Raw genomic sequence first — 17,568 nt, 5'->3', positions numbered from 1 at the left:
TTTCCATACACGCACTAAATGTCTAGCCGCTTCATGGCTGAAGCTCTTGTAGCACACTATGGTCCAAACGGTTACTTTGAACCTGGTGTTCCAAAACTGTTGTACGAACATCCCCTGACCGCTAATGTGGTTCATCTCTTAGGACGGCCACATGCTCGCGGATAAGCAGAAAAATGGTTCAAACGGCTCTGAACACTATGGGACTCAACTGCTGTGGTCATAAGTCCCCTAGAACTTAGAACTACTTAAACCTAACTAACCTAAGGACCGCACACAACACCCAGCCATCACGAGGCAGAGAAAATCCCCGACCCCGCCGGGAATCGAACCCGGGAACCCGGGCGTGGGAAGCGAGAACGCTACCGCACGACCACGAGATGCGGGCAGCAGAAAAACGGACGCAGAGATTTGACTTGCAATGTGCTGACTATCACAAGTCGCTCAGTAAATCCGTTCGCGCTCTCGACTGGTGCTTGAATGGTGACGAAAACCATTTCGGCTAGCTCCTGAAATGGGTATCAGAGCGTCGTGCTTCGACTTAGCCGAAATCACACAGTCTGAAACCCAGAACGCCACTCCCGTCTACATTTAGAGAAATAACAGGTTTATACAGTGCAATCTGTAATTAATGTGCCGGTCACTGTGGCCGAGTGGTTCTAGGCCCTTCAGTCCGGATCTGCACGACTGCTACGGTCGCAGGTTCGAATCCTGCCTCGGGTATGGGTGTGTGTGCTGTCCTTAGGTTAGTTTGGTTTAAGTAGTTCCAAATTATAGGGGACTGATGACCTCAGATGTTAAGTCCCATAGTGCTCAGAGCCATTTGAACCATTTTGTAATTAATGTAACAATATCAGTTGCTTTATAGCTCACCCACTGTGTATTTCGAGACACATGTTATGAACTTCTAGTTAGTTTTCCTTTCAGGAATTACCTCCCCTTACTGCCTGTTCACCGTGTGCTGTTTTGTCATTATTTTATGTCGTTTCAGTGTAGCACATGCTCTATTGATTGTAAAACGTTGGAATTCGAATGTTGGTGTCAAGTAAATTGTGCTATCAACACTCAACCGTACTCCCTGGAGTCTAAATACAAATCAGATTCGCACTCATGTGATACTTACATTTTAATATTGCGTAAAGCACGAGGGTGTTGCTATTGTTGGGTGCGCTGGCTTCCACGCCGAAATTCAGTTAACATAAACGTCTGGTAACAGACCAAAGAGATTCCGTCAAATGAACAGCTTTCGTGGTCTTTAGTGACGCAGCCGCTTTTCTTGTTCTGTTACAGGTACACCAGAGAAGGAATGTGAGCCCAGGCGAGATGCTGCTGCAGATTATGGTGTGCTGCCTACTGCAGGGACACTCCGAGACGCGCGACAGTGAGTACTACACTGTGCGTGTGTGTGTGTGTGTGTGTGTGTGTGTCGGTGTGGGTGGGTGTGTGTGTGTGTGGGTGTGTGTGTGTGTGACTGTGTGCTATGTGTTAGAGAGAGAGAGAGAGAGAGAGAGAGAGAGAGAGAGAGAAGGAGACAGAGAGAGAGAGAGAGAGAGAGAGAGAGAGAAGGAGACAGAGAGAGAGAGAGAGAGAGAAAGAGGGAGACAGAGAGAGAGAGAGAGAAGGAGACAGAGAGAGAGAGAGAGAGAGAGGGGGAGACAGAGAGAGAGAGAGGGAGAGAGAGATAGAGATGGAGAGAGCGAGTCTGTTTGTGACTAAGAAAAGTTTCACGGGTTGTCTCAGGAGATAATACGGGTCAAAATTATAAAAATAGTTCACCGAGTACGGAAACAACTACTTGTTGGTTATGGCCCCTTATGTGCTGTAACAGCCGTATGTCTCTTGTCTTGCTGGAAATTCTCAGTGTGTGCCTACGTCTCTCTCTGTACACCTCATCCCTCTCCCCTTCTCTATCCATCTCTTCCATCCCTCTTTCTGCCCATCTGCTGCCCCCTCACCCTGTACATCTCCTCCTCAATCCTTACTCTATTACCTACGCTCACTTCGCTCTGTCTATCTACTCCTCATCCTTCCGTCTGTCCATTTCCTTTTCCTCCTCTGTCTGCACATCTCCTCCTCTCTCTGCCTGTCTCTGCCTCCGTCTCTCTCCGTCTCTTCCTCTTTCCTTCATCTCTGCATCTTACCCTCTCCCCTCCGTGCGTCCATTCCATCTCCACCACTCTCTGCCCATCTCCTCATCCCACATATCTGTGTTCATTTCCTCTTCCTCCTAGCTGTCCACTTTCTGCTCCTCCTCCTCCACCTCCCCCCCTTTCTCTTTATACGTCATCATTCTATCGGTATTTCTTGCCAGATTGCAACTAGTATGTGTACCAAATTTATCTGGAATCGTTCGAGGGATTCAGAATGAATTTTTTACTCTTGGCTTTAACCGGGTACTCACATCAGAAATTTATTTCACATATAATTAACGTATTATACACTTAACTGCACATATACTCGTATTTCACCTGTATCTGTAGCAAATTTCGCCCTGCAGTTTCATTTTAATACTGTTTAATGTTAATGACTTCATATCTCCTAAACTATGTGCTGTAGATGATACAATTTTTCAGGTGCAGTGGCTAATGTTAGCGAAATTTGTTTTGAATAGAGTAAGTGGTAAAGAAGTAATGTATCAAAACGTCGTGCTTGAATGCAAAATTTATCAACCATCTCATTGTTAATGGCGCCATATATCCTCCAATATATGTCGTAAACTGATATATTTTTTTACGTACAATGAGTGCCATGTGAACACCGTCTTCAAATATGTCATCAATACATTTTAGCAGTAAAGATGAACCACATGGAAGCATCATACTTCATACTCCAGTTTTACTGCATGAACAGCGAAACAGCAGTAAGCGATAATCTTTTTACCTTTCTTCATTTTGTGTGGGTTTTCAATAAGAAGAAGTTTCGTAACGATTTGAAAGTATGCGTCAATGTATTTGCAAGTCACTAAGTGCTCTCATTCTCAAATACCGCATAATTGAAGTATGGCTGTTCGCGCGCTATGGGCTACACTGCTTTCTCACCCCCACCTCTCTAATACATAGGTAGTTCTCACTCCCCACAGCGATTCTTTCCAGGTAGTAAGTTAAATCCGTACCTATATACGTACGGGTGGACTCAAAAGTCCGAGAACATTTGTAAATTCAATACTTCTCGGAATAATGTATGTAGAGAGGTAAAACTTGACACACGTGCTTGAAATAACATGGGGTTTTGCTGAAATTAGAAAAGTGTACAAAATGATTAATAGAATGCGCCTCATACCCTGCGAAAGCAGAAAATAGCGAAACAACTGTCTTTTGGCAAAGACAACTTTCCAGAATGAGATTTTCACTCTGCAGCGGAGTGTGCGCTGAAATCAAACTTCCTGGCAGATTAAAACTGTGTGCCCGACCGAGACTCGAACTCGGGACCTTTGCCTTTCGCGGGCAAGTGCTCCACCATCTGAGCTACCGAAGCACGACTCACGCCCCGTCCTCACAGCTTTACTTCTGCCAGTATCTCGTCCCTTACCTTCCAAATTTTACAGAAGCTCTCCTGCGAACCTGGCAGAACTAGCACTCCTGAAAGAAAGGATACTGTGGAGACAAGGCTTAGCCACAGCCTGGGGGATGTTTCCAGAATGTGAATTTCACTCTGCAGCGGAGTGTGCGCTGATATGAAACTTCCTGGCAGATTATAACTGTGCACCCGACCGATACTCGAACTCGGGACCTTTGCCTTTCGCGGGCAAGTGCTCCACCATCTGAGCTACCGAAGCACGACTCACGCCCCGTCCTCACAGCTTTACTTCTGCCAGTATCTCGTCCCTTACCTTCCAAATTTTACAGAAGCTCTCCTGCGAACCTGGCAGAACTAGCACTCCTGAAAGAAAGGATACTGTGGAGACAAGGCTTAGCCACAGCCTGGGGGATGTTTCCAGAATGTGAATTTCACTCTGCAGCGGAGTGTGCGCTGATATGAAACTTCCTGGCAGATTATAACTGTGCACCCGACCGATACTCGAACTCGGGACCTTTGCCTTTCGCGGGCAAGTGCTCCACCATCTGAGCTACCGAAGCACGACTCACGCCCCGTCCTCACAGCTTTACTTCTGCCAGTATCTCGTCCCTTACCTTCCAAATTTTACAGAAGCTCTCCTGCGAACCTGGCAGAACTAGCACTCCTGAAAGAAAGGATACTGTGGAGACAAGGCTTAGCCACAGCCTGGGGGATGTTTCCAGAATGTGATTTTCACTCTGCAGCGGAGTGTGCGCTGATATGAAACTTCCTGGCAGATTAAAACAGTAGCTCAGATGGTAGAGCACTTGCCCGCGAAAGACAAATGTACCGAGTTCGAGTCTCGGTCGGGCACACAGTATTAATCTGCCAGGAAGTTTCAAAGACAACTTTGTTTGAAACAAGTGCTTAACTTGTCGGCCGTCATTCATCAACAATACTTGTTTCGAGGAACGATGTTATGAACAGCACTTACAGCATATCAGCAGGTATGGTGAGAAACAGCCGTAGGATGTTGCATACCCGATTAGATCGGACGACCGTGGTAGACTTGCTACTCCAGGTAACGTCACAACCAATAATCAAACGGATTGATGTCTGAGGAGCAGGGAGGTCAAGCATGATGGACGTGTGCTCAGCATGGGATTATCACGATATGCGCAGAAGATGTTCACCCGTGAATTTATATGAAGTGGAACGCCAGCCTGCTTGAAAGCCGTACCTTCCAGTAGGAGTGAGATAGCCAGACTAGGGATTACCTGACTCCGTCTCTCACTGCTGCTCATTTTATACAAGATTCTCATGCGACGTAACTAAGGTGTGCGATTTCTTGGGCAGTTTTTGCAATAGTTTTGGGTTTCAATAGTACACAAGTAATTTCAAGCAACTTTTACCTGCCTATGTACATTATTTCGTTAATAAGACCATTTTCAAATATTTACGCACTGTCGGGACACCTCGTACATGCATACATATCTTCCCTATTTGTGGAAAATTTGAGTGTAGTCATTTCAGGATTACGTTTACTCGGTACGGGACAAGAGGTGGAACCACTGTTCTATACACGAAAAATTGTCATTTCAATATCATTTTTATTGGGACATACGCCACTACTGTCAATCCTGCACAAATTAACATTCACTAAGTTACAACGACATGATCCACACTCACCCTAATCTAAGTGGTCTCTGAATTCAGTGATATACAAGCAATAGGGCGGAATGTTGAGTCGCTCTTGGGATTACCGATTTCGTACAACACTCTGATACCCATGCCACATATGGACTGAGTAACAACTACTATTCTAACATCATCTATTCAAAACGAATTTCCGGGTCCCCCTCTGATTTTGGCGGGAACAACACAGCAAACTAGCACACGATATTATAGTGTCGGGTAGGGTTGTACGCAAGCAGACACCAATACGCACAAATAAAACACAAGAATGATATACATCCTATTAACTCCGTCACACGAGCACTGGCAAAAGCTTCACACGAACGATCGTATCCAATGACTAACCGACCACAACATTTCATTAACATCTTGTCATTGTAAATAAATGTAGTCACCATCTTTGATGGTTCTGGGATAATATCAAATCTTCACTCGAAAAGCACGCAGTCCCTACTGTTTGTTTCCACAAGGACGATTGTCAGATCATCCTTTGTCCAATCAAGTCCCCGCTGGATCTTGCAAATCAATGACTCGAAATTACTCACCATCTGTCATTTTTCTTGGATTTTATATCTCAAGTTCGCACGCAAAACCTAACTGAATTTATTTTAGAATACTGGTGGCTATTTCTCCGAACTGTATGGAACACGTGACAGCTTGGAGATAAAGACCAACAAAAAAAATTTTAATGAAATTAACTAACTTCGTGTCCCAAATTCGTTAAATATTACACACTATACAGTAACTCAAAGAGGAACTATATTTTAGATGACGAAGACATGGAGATGCGATACGAGAGAGGCATGTGTTCCGTCATCCATTGAAGCAAATGGTAAACACTGCGCCGCGCGTAAATGCTGGCGTTCGATAGCTTTAGTGTCATCCTCGATGCAGAATTAACGTGTGCGTTCTTTCGCACAACCCAGACGCGGCGAATGCGTTCCACTTCCCTGGACAAATGGGGCCGCTAGTCGGCTCGTGCGGGACGGCCTAATACTAGCACGTCTATTGTAAACGCTGCAGAGAAAACGAAAACACTATTTGTGTGGCGCGCACCTTTGATCAAACGACTCTATTGTCTCTCTGATCGTGTTGCCTAATACGGTGCAGCACGCGTTTAGCAAACCATGACAGAGCGGCATAGTGATGTCAAAGGTGTTCCCATTATTACCTTGTTCTGACACCAGCAGAAATTCAGCGAAATGCACTGAAGAGGCAAAGAAACTGGTACACCTGTATAATATACTGTAAGGTCCCCTCGAGCACGCAGAGGGGCCGCAACAAGTCGTAGCATGGACTCGACTAATGTCTGAAGTAGTGCTGGAGGGATGTCCACAAATCCGTAAGAGTGGGTAGAGATCTCTTCTGAACAGCAAGTTGCAGCTCATCCAATATATGCTCAATAAAATTAATGTCAGGGGAGTTTAGTGGACGGTGGAAGTGTTTAAACTCTGAAGAGTATTCCCCGAGCCGCTCTGTAGCAATTCTCGACGTGTGAGGTGTCGCATTGTCCTGCTGGAATTCCCAAGTCTGTTGGAATGCACAATGCACAGGTGATCAGACAGGATCCTTATGTACGTGTCACCTTTCAGAGTCGTATATAGACGTATTAGTGGTCCCATATCACTCAAACAGTACACGCCCGACATCATTACTGAGCCTCCAGCAGCTTCAACAGCCTCCTGCAAATATGGAAGGTCCATGGATTCATGAGGTTGTCTCCATACCCGTAGACGTCCACCAGCTCGATACGATTTGAAATGAGATCTGTCCGACCAGGCAACACGTTTCCAGTCATCAACAATCCCAGGTCGGTATGACGGGCCCAGGCGAAGTGTAAAGCTTTGTGTCGTGAAGTCATTAAGGATAAACGAGCGGGCTTTCGGCTCTCAAAGCCCATATCGATGATGTTTCGTTGAATGGCTTGCACGCCGACACTTGCCCAAGCCTTGAAATCTGCTGCAAATTGGGTAGCACTTACGTTGAACGATTCTCTTCAGTTCCTGCAGTATCTTTTCCCGGCCGCAGCGATGTCTGAGATCTGATATTTTACCGGATTCCTGACATTCACGGTTGTTGTTGTTGTGGTCTTCAGTCCTGAGACTGGTTTGATGCAGCTCTCCATGCTACTCTATCCTGTGCAAGCTTCTTCATCTCCCAGTACCTACTGAAACCTACATCCTTCTGAATCTGCTTAGTGTATTCATCTCTGGGTCTCCACCTACGATTTTTACCCTCCACGCTGCCCTCCAATACTAAATTGGTGACCCCTTGATGCCTCAGAACATGTCCTACCAACCGATCCCTTCTTCTGGTCAAGTTGTGCCACAAACTTCTCTTCTCCCCAATCCTATTCAATACTTCCTCATTAGTTATGTGATCTACCCATCTAACCTTCAGCATTCTTCTGTAGCACCACATTTCGAAAGCTTCTATTCTCTTCTTGTCTGAACTATTTCTGGCAAATGTTTCACTTCCAAACGCGACTACAGCCCATATAAATACTTTCAGAAGCGACTTCCTGACACTTGAATCTATACTCGATCTTAACAAAGCTCTTTCTTTAGAAACGCTTTCCTTGCCATTGCCAGTCTACTTTCTATATCCTCTCTACTTCGACCATCATCAGTTATTTTGCTCCCCAAATAGCAAAACTCCTTTACTACTTTAAGTGTCTCATTTCCTAATCTAATTCCCTCAGCATCACCGACTTAATTCGACTACATTCCATTATCCTCGTTTTGCTTCAGTTGATGTTCATCTTATATCCTCCTTTCAAGACACTGTCCATTCCATTCAACTGCTCTTCCAAGTCCTTTGCTGTCTCTGACAGAATTACAATGTCATCGGCGAACCTCAAAGGTTTTATTTCTTCTCCATGGACTTTAATACCTACCCCGAATTTTTCTTTTGTTTCCTTTACTGCTTGCTCAATATACAGATTGAATAACATCGGGGAGAGGCTACAACCCTTTCTTACTCCCTTTCCCAACCGCTGCTTCCCTTTCATGTCCCTCGACTCTTATAACTGCCATCTGGTTTCTGTACAAATTGTAAATAGAAAATTCACGGTACACTACTGAAATGGTCGTACGGGAAAATACCCACTTCATCGCTGCCTCGGTGATACTGTGTGCCATCTCGCGTGCGCCGACCATAACTCCACGTTCAAACTCACTTAAATCTCGATTACATGCTATTGTAGCAGTAATAAGCGATGTAACAGTAGCGCCAGACGCTTGTTGTCTTGTGTAGGCGTTGCCGACCGCAGCGTTGCATTCTGCCTGTTTACATGTCTCTGTATTTGAATACGCATGCCTATAACAGTTTCTTTAGAGATTCATTGTATTACGGAATAGTTGTTCCAGGTGATAGTTTTAAGTCAAATGTCTGGAAACTGCATCGCAGACAGATTACCAAGAAAATCCAGTAAGGAATGAGCGACAAACATCAACAGGAAAAGACCCCATCACACTGCCCGTGCTCGATGCAAGTAGAATTCCTTGTACACTAATACGTATTTACAGGGTGTTTCAAAAATGAGTGGTATATTTGAAACGGCAATAAAAACTAAACGAGCAGCGATAGAAATACACCGTTTGTTGCAATATGCTTGGGACAACAGTTCATTTTCAGACAGACAATATTTCGAAATTACAGTAGTTACACTTTTCAACGACAGATGGCGCTGCGGGCTGGGAAACTCTATTGTACGATATTTTCCACATATCGACCATGCGTAGCAATAATATGGCGTAGTCTCTGAATGAAATTACCCGAAACCTTTGACAACGTGTCTGCCGGAATGGCTTCACATGCAGATGAGATGTACTGCTTCAGCTGTTCAATTGTTTCTGGATTCCGGCGGTACACCTGGTCTTTCAAGTGTCCCCACAGAAAGAAGTCACGGGAGTTCATGTCTGGCGAATAGGGAGGCCAATCCACGCCGCCTCCTGTATGTTTCGGATAGCCCAAAGCAATCACACGATCATCGAAATATTCATTCAGGAAATTAAAGACGTCGGCCGTGCGATGTGGCCGGGCACCATCTTGCATAAACCACGAGGTGTTCGCAGTGTCGTCTAAGGCAGTTTGTACCGCCACAAATTCACGAAGAATGTCCAGATAGCGTGATTCAGTAATCGTTTCGGATCTGAAAAATGGGCCGATGATTCCTTTGGAAGAAATGGCGGCCCAGACAAGTACATTTTGAGGATGCAGGGACGATGGGATTGCAACATGGGGCTTTTCGGTTCCCCATATGCGCCAGTTCTGTTTATTGACGAAGCCGTCCAGGTAAAAATAAGCTTCGTAAGTAAACCAAATGCTGCCCACATGCATATCGCCGTTATCAATCCTGTGCACTATATCGTTAGCGAATGTCTCTCGTGCAGCAATGGTAGCGGCGCTGAGGGGTTGCCGCGTTTGAATTTTGTATGGATAGAGGTGTAAACTCTGGCGCATGAGACGATACGTGGACGTTGGCGTCATTTGGACCGCAGCTGCAACACGGCGAACGGAAACCCGAGCCCGCTGTTGGATCACCTGCTGCACTAGCTGCGCGTTGCCCTCTGTGGTTGCCGTACGCGGTCGCCCTACCTTTCCAGCACGTTCATCCGTCACGTTCCCAGTCCGTTGAGATTTTTCAAACAGATCCTTTATTGTATCGCTTTTCGGTCCTTTGGTTACATTAAACCTCCGTTGAAAACTTCGTCTTGTTGCGACAACACTGTGTTCTAGGCGGTGGAATTCCAACACCAGAAAAATCCTCTGTTCTAAGGAATAAACCATGTTGTCTACAGCACACGTGCACGTTGTGAACAGCACACGCTTACAGCAGAAAGACGACGTACAGAATGGTGCACCCACAGACTGCGTTGTCTTCTATATCTTTCACATCACTTGCAGCGCCATCTGTTGTTGAAAATTGTAACTACTGTAATTTCGAAAGTTTGTCCGCCTGAAAATGTACTGTTGTCCCAAGCATATTGCAACAAACAGTGTATTTCTATCGCTGCTCGTTTAGTTTTTATTGCCGTTTCAAATATACCGGTCATTTTTGAAACACCCTGTATATTCTTTGACATGTTTTCTCAGGATATTCTGCTAGTTTTCACTAATACTATACCGTTCAGGACTATGGAACACATTTGGTTTTAAACATTCTCGTAGCTTATATCACTTTCCAAACTGAGGACAAGCTTCTCTTTTGCAACGTATTCTTTGGGCGGAGCATTAATTGCATTTATTCTCTAGAATCTGTTACTATAAACTGTTGCCACTACACTTGTGAGAATAGCGTTTTATGTAGAAGATAATGGATACAATGCTACTACCGTTTCTGAATTATAGTTTAATGTAATGCCAGAAGTCTTGCAGTGGCGCAGGTAGTTATGTGTCAGATTAGTGACCCATAGGTAGCAGTTGCGACCTACAATTTAGTAATTACGTCTGCAGAAAGAATTTTCACTCTGCATTGTAGTCTACGCTGATATGAAACTCTCTGGCAGATGAAAACTCTTTGCGACTCGAACCCGATACCTTAGCCTTTCACTGGCAAGATGTCTACAAACTGAGATACCGAGCACGATTCGCAACTGGTGTCATAGGAGATGAGGTGCTGACATAAGTGAAGCTGGGAGGACAGCTTCACAGTCATGCTCGGGTAGCTCAGCTGGTAGAGCACTTGACCACGAAAGGCAAAGTTGCCGAATTCGAGTTGCGGTCTGGCAACCAGTTCTAATCTGTCAGAAAGTTTCAAATAAATTACTAGTTGTACAAATTTTCCTTCAGAATATTGAAGAAGCGAACGGAGAACCAAATTCGGAATTTTTCGTTTTCGGAAAAGTGACAGTTGATTCGCCGAGCACGTATTTCTGGACTCGAAACATCTGCCGGCTGCCACCAGTTCCTACGTATTGTTTCATACTCTTCTGGATCTTCGCAACATATCTACAAGGATTATATTTTACGAAGGGTGTAATACTGCAAGTAGTAACACAGAGCTTAGAAATTGATTTCGAAGCGAAAAACATTCTACACGTTCGGTGTCTAGTTCTACTAAAGTGCACATTTTTATTTATTCTGGAAGTTCTTTTAACTTTGTATTCCCCTGTTTTGGCTGAAAGACGGTTATTATATTTTTTAATTTTTAATTTTCGCTGTTATTGCATAAGGTCTCAGTTGCTTTAAACTTGTGCTTCAACTAAATTGTTCTTGCGTTGTTGAACACTGTTACGGGACAAAGCAAACCTTTATGATAATCAGAGAATACATAAATTTTTACATGTCTTGAGCAGAAGGAGAAGGCTATGGATGCATGGATGATTATGCTACAGATAGTCACACATATAGGATGATTATCTATAATTAAAAAGGAAGCAGTGCATAAATATCGAGACATCAGTTGCAAGCTAGTGCGAGATTACAGTTGTTCCTGTGTGTCTTTCTTACTTGTGGACAACTCAAGTGTAATCATTTCAGAATTGCATTTACTGGGTACGGGGTAGTGGATTGAATTGCTGTTTTATACACGTGAAATTGTCATTTAAATATCACTTTTATAGGGCCTCACGCCCCTACGCATAGTTATACACAAATTCACATTCATTAAGGTACAAGGACATGATGCACACTTCGTCCAATCTAAATTTTCTCTGAATTCATTGGTATGCAGGGAATCGGACGGAATGTTACGTTGCTCTTGGGACTGCAGTTCTCATACGACACTCTCATACCCTTGTCAAAGATGGACTGAGTATCAACCACTATTTTAACATAATCTATTAAAAACGAATTTCGGGATCCCCCTCTGATTTTGGCGAGAGCAAACTTGTAAAGTAGGAGGCGAACTTATAGTGGTGGTTGGGTGGGATGAGGGGGTGGGGGGGGGCGGGGGCGGGTGGTTGTGCTATACGCAAGCAAACACAATAATGGTATACATCCTTCTACGTCCGTCACACGAACACTCGCAAAAACAACAATGAATTTCTGCAAGAACGATCCTATCCAGTGAGGAACCGACCACAAGTTTTCATTAAAGTCTTGTAATTGCTAATAAATTTACTCACCATCTTTGACCGTTCTTGGATAGTACCAAATCTTCACTCTAAACGCACGTAATTCGTACTCTGTGTTTCCACAAGAACGATCGTTATCTCATCGATTGTGCAGCCAAGTCCACGTAGGATTTTTCCAAACTACTTACTATCTTTCATCGTCCTTGGATTTTATTTTATAATTTGACGCGCAAAATGTAACTGAATTTAATTTAAGGTGCTACTGACTGCTTCTACGAGCAGTATTGCACACGTGGTAGCGTAGAGACGAAGACCAATGTAGGAAAAATAAATCAAATTCACTAGCTTCATATACGAATTTCGTTAAATATTTCACAATATTCGCACGTCCAATACCGAAATTGAAAATACAGTGAGGAAATGATTACTCTTTGTCACATAGTTACAACCACTTGATTGAAGATTGCACAAAGGGAGAAACCCTTACTACCAATAAAAATCTTACAGATTCTGGAAGACTATAAAAATAAAATAATTAAACGGTCTCAGAGGAATCGACTGAGAAACCATAGTGGACGCTGAAAGCACCACAGGAGTTACCACTTAAGACTGGATTGCAAAGTTTTCTGTGCTCACGTTGGAATAGTGAACTCTAACTATCCAATGTACTCAGAAAACTATGAAGGAAAATAAAAGGTGGGTGTAATGTAAGCCTAACTGCTATGATGCTGGAAAAGAACGGATTAGTGACCTAGTCTACGATATACCTCATCCGTTTGTTAAATTAACAAACAGCTTGACGGTGACCAGACAGGTTCCGTCCATAATCTCAGCCTCCAGGAGACTGACTGACGAAAATAGCAGAGCAACCTGAATGGTCACTCTGCTCATCCCTGAAGGGGAAGGAAGACTTGCAACCAATCCCTGCATACTTTTCAAGTGCTGGCGCAGAGTTAGGCTAACTGCAAACCAAACAAAACATGCATCCCTGCATTACAGCTGTCCTATTCACAGAATTACAAATGTGTGAAGTCATTCTAACATTTAAGAGGAACGTAAACAGGAACAGGTAGAGGATGTATGTTAATACGTAATCAGATAAACAAAATGGTGTACACTTCTTCACCATATCTTCTCCGTACCGGAGCAATACACTCCTGGAAATGGAAAAAAGAACACATTGACACCGGCGTGTCACACCCACCATACTTGCTCCGGACACTGCGAGAGGGCTGTACAAGCAATGATCACACGCACGGCACAGCGGACACACCAGGAACCGCGGTGTTGGCCGTCGAATGGCGCTAGCTGCGCAGCATTTGTGCACCGCCGCCGTCAGTGTCAGCCAGTTTGCCGTGGCATACGGAGCTCCATCGCAGTCTTTAACACTGGTAGCATGCCGCGACAGCGTGGACGTGAACCGTATGTGCAGTTGACGGACTTTGAGCGAGGGCGTATAGTGGGCATGCGGGAGGCCGGGTGGACGTACCGCCGAATTGCTCAACACGTGGGGCGTGAGGTCTCCACAGTACATCGATGTTGTCGCCAGTGGTCGGCGGAAGGTGCACGTGCCCGTCGACCTGGGACCGGACCGCAGCGACGCACGGATGCACGCCAAGACCGTAGGATCCTACGCAGTGCCGTAGGGGACCGCACCGCCACTTCCCAGCAAATTAGGGACACTGTTGCTCCTGGGGTATCGGTGAGGACCATTCGCAACCGTCTCCATGAAGCTGGGCTACGGTCCCGCACACCGTTAGGCCGTCTTCCGCTCACGCCCCAACATCGTGCAGCCCGCCTCTAGTGGTGTCGCGACAGGCGTGAATGGAGGGACGAATGGAGACGTGTCGTCTTCAGCGATGAGAGTCGCTTCTGCCTTGGTGCCAATGATGGTCGTATGCGTGTTTGGCGCCGTGCAGGTGAGCGCCACAATCAGGACTGCATACGACCGAGGCACACAGGGCAAACACCCGGCATCATGGTGTGGGGAGCGATCTCCTACACTGGCCGTACACCACTGGTGATCGTCGAGGGGACACTGAATAATGCACGGTACATCCAAACCGTCATCGAACCCATCGTTCTACCATTCCTATACCGGCAAGGGAACTTGCTGTTCCAACAGGACAATGCACGTCCGCATGTATCCCGTGCCACCCAACGTGCTCTAGAAGGTGTAAGTCAACTACCCTGGCCAGCAAGATCTCCGGATCTGTCCCCCATTGAGCATGTTTGGGACTGGATGAAGCGCCGTCTCACGCGGTCTGCACGTCCAGCACGAAGGCTGGTCCAACTGAGGCGCCAGGTGGAAATGGCATGGCAAGCCGTTCCACAGGACTACATCCAGCATCTCTACGATCGTCTCCATGGGAGAATAGCAGCCTGCATTGCTGCGAAAGGTGGATATACACTGTACTAGTGCCGACATTGTGCATGCTCTGTTGCCTGTGTCTATGTGCCTGTGGTTCTGTCAGTGTGATTATGTGATGTATCTGACCACAGGAGTGTGTCAATAAAGTTTCCCCTTCCTGGGACAATGAATTCACGGTGTTCTTATTTCAATTTCCAGGAGTGTATTTACAAAGACCAATCTGTCATTACTAATAAAGCAATTCTGGACGCCTTGAGATAACGTAATGGGACTGAACAGCCAGTACCGTCTCACCAATATTATGTATAGACGGAATGACTGAAAGGTGAAGGTAACAGACAGAAGGAAAAAGTAACTCGGAGATAGATGAGAAAGATACGGGAGATGCAATAAGAGAGAGGCATGTGCTCCATCATTAATTCCAGCTACAGCACTGCGCCTCTCGTAAATGCCGAGGTTCGATTGCCCTCGTGTCGTTCTCAATGCAGAATTCAAGTGTGCACTCTCCCGTACAGGACAGACGCGGCGAATGCGTTCCACTTCCCTGGACAAAGGGGGCTCATACGCCGCTGGTCGGCTCGTGTGGGACGGCCTAGTATACGCACATCCATTGTGAATGCAGCAGAGAAAACGAAAGCACGTTGCGTGTGCCGCGCACCGGTGATCACACAACCCCTATTGTCTCTTTGATGACGTCCCCTAATACGATGCAGCATCCGTTTAGCAAGCCATGAGAGAACTGCATACTGGTGTCAAAGACGTCCACAGCATTACTGTCGTAACAAAGTCAGTTGGTGAAAACCGTAATGATCAATGCAAATTTGTGTTACACCTTTAATTAGTCTTCGCAGTGGTATCTGTGGCGATATTGCAGGTTTCCTCGGCTGCTATTCGTCTCTTTAATCGCATTACATCGATCATATAGTGCGTTGGGCTTAATATTGCACTGCATTCTTTACCCTATTAGTTGATGTACCTTAGTTCAATTGGCTCTAAGCACTATGAAACTTAACATGTGAGGTCATCAGTCCCCTAGACTTAGAACTACTTAAACCTAACGAACCTAAGGACAGCGCGCACTTTCATTCCCGAGGCAGCATTCGAACCTGCGACCGTAGCAGCAGTGCAGTTCCAGACTGAAGCGCCTAGAACTGCTCGGCCACAATGGCCCACGCGCTGTCTTACGTCCACTAGTTTGTGGAACGAACATCAATATCGTGTACGGTTTGACTATTTCACTGGTTCTCCGTAAAATACTTTATACATTATGAATTAAAATACACGCGACGCTAGTGAAATATTATGCAACATTTAATATTAATTTCACAAGCCGGTTTTTGGCTGTTACGCCATCACTAGATACAATGATATCCTTTTACCATATGATGGTGCGACAGCCGAAAACCGATTTGTGTAATAAATAATAAATATTATAGAATATTTCACCAGAGTTGTGTGGGTTTTGAGTCATAATTAACATCGAGTGTTGTGAATTGAGAAATAGAACTGCATCTCCTTCATTTTTTGGAACGGTGTCAGGTTTCGAATGAGCGATTAATGGGAACAAGAAGCTAAATATGCACAGACATGCCCTGCGATGTAAATCATAAAACAGAGAATTAGAAATGCAGATAAGGAATTGACTTAATATTATTCTTTGTCTGCAGTGTTTCTTCCGTGACGGTGTTACTTTCATAATAATAAAGAACAACTGCTTTGAGCCACAAATCGTGATTTTCTTGAAATGCGCCTGAAGAAGAGTCCCTAGTGCTCTAAATGCATCGTGCACTTAAATAAAATCAGGGTTTGCGGCTTAAGGCGGTTGTTCTTTATTAGTAAACAATTAACGTTCCCCGTGTGACGAATAACAGATATTTTGAATGATTTAAATAATATGTAAACCTGAATTGAAACGCAACACTTCGTGGTTTCGATTACAGTGCCATAAACACTGCGAAATCTCGCAGGGATGGGGACCAGAATTAACAAGGGAAAGGGAAAGAGAAAGAGAGAGAGAGGGAGGGAGAGAGAGAGAGAGAGAGAGAGAGATGAAGAGAAACAGATCGAGAAAGCTTTGTTCAATCGTTTCTCATTTTTTCCTTTAAACATCGCAACAATCAATTTTGAAGTTTCAGTTACACTTTTTCTTCTACTGAGCAACCTAATATATTTGATTGCATACTTGAACGTCTTTAACTCGATCCCCTCTCGTCCAACCTCCGTCCTTCGATTAGAATCGTGTGGGATCCAGCCCACTTGTGTCTTATACGGTTACTAGGTAGCTGTTTTCTTGGATAGCTAGAGAACATACAAGCAAATCATGTTAATGAAGTTCATTACAGCAACTCAATTGACAATACTTCACCTTCCCGTTACCAAGCTTTTTCACACCTCTACTTTACCAAGCGGGGTATTTGGACTACCCCAAAAGAGTTTTTTTTTTAATGTAATATTTGTTCTCAGATTTCGTTATTTCCATTGAATGGGTTTATTTAGTATTGAAAACCTGCTTTTCAGGTTATTAGAAGTATTTAATCATATCACAGATACAAAGTACAATAATTTTTTATATCTTTCACTAAATTCAGTACACAACGAACAGAAAATTAATGCTCTATGTGTCTCTACAGTCATTGCAGTAAAATAAGACAAGACTTTTTTCAACTTTTCAGGCAAGTACATTTTTGCACTGCATGCACTTCACAGTAACAGTTTCTTCTCTGTGTGTATTACAAATAGGTTTCTTGCACGTTACACAACAGAATCTTGTTTTCCGATCTTCGTTTCTCTTGCAATCTTGACATCGTTGTGGCGTTGGTAACTTGGTCTGGATCACTGCTGTAGGAATTTCAGTACCACAAGCTTTCAGTACTTCTTGTACATCTTCATGAAGACCGTTGATATTTTTGGCTCTTTGTTCCATGTTGCCTTTGCTGTCCAAATGCCAGTTCAGTCATGGAGAGTTTACGTCGGCTTCGGTTATTCTTCTGC

General features: G+C 44.5%; 1 protein-coding gene across 1 annotated transcript in view; it reads left to right on the top strand.

The window, feature by feature from the left end:
* The window catches only part of LOC126095178 (irregular chiasm C-roughest protein-like), a 520,543-nt gene that overhangs the window by 184,734 nt on the left and 318,241 nt on the right, over positions 1-17,568 (top strand). Inside the window, exon 2 of the mRNA XM_049909912.1 lies at positions 1,288-1,378. Within this exon, the coding sequence (XP_049765869.1) occupies positions 1,321-1,378 (58 nt within the window). The 5' untranslated portion in view covers positions 1,288-1,320. The remainder of the gene's footprint in view (positions 1-1,287; positions 1,379-17,568) is intronic.

This window comes from Schistocerca cancellata, chromosome 1 (assembly GCF_023864275.1).
Source record: "Schistocerca cancellata isolate TAMUIC-IGC-003103 chromosome 1, iqSchCanc2.1, whole genome shotgun sequence".
NCBI lineage: Eukaryota > Metazoa > Arthropoda > Insecta > Orthoptera > Acrididae > Schistocerca > Schistocerca cancellata.
Note: the sequence above shows the minus strand (reverse complement) of the source record. Positions and strands in the feature narration are given on the sequence as shown.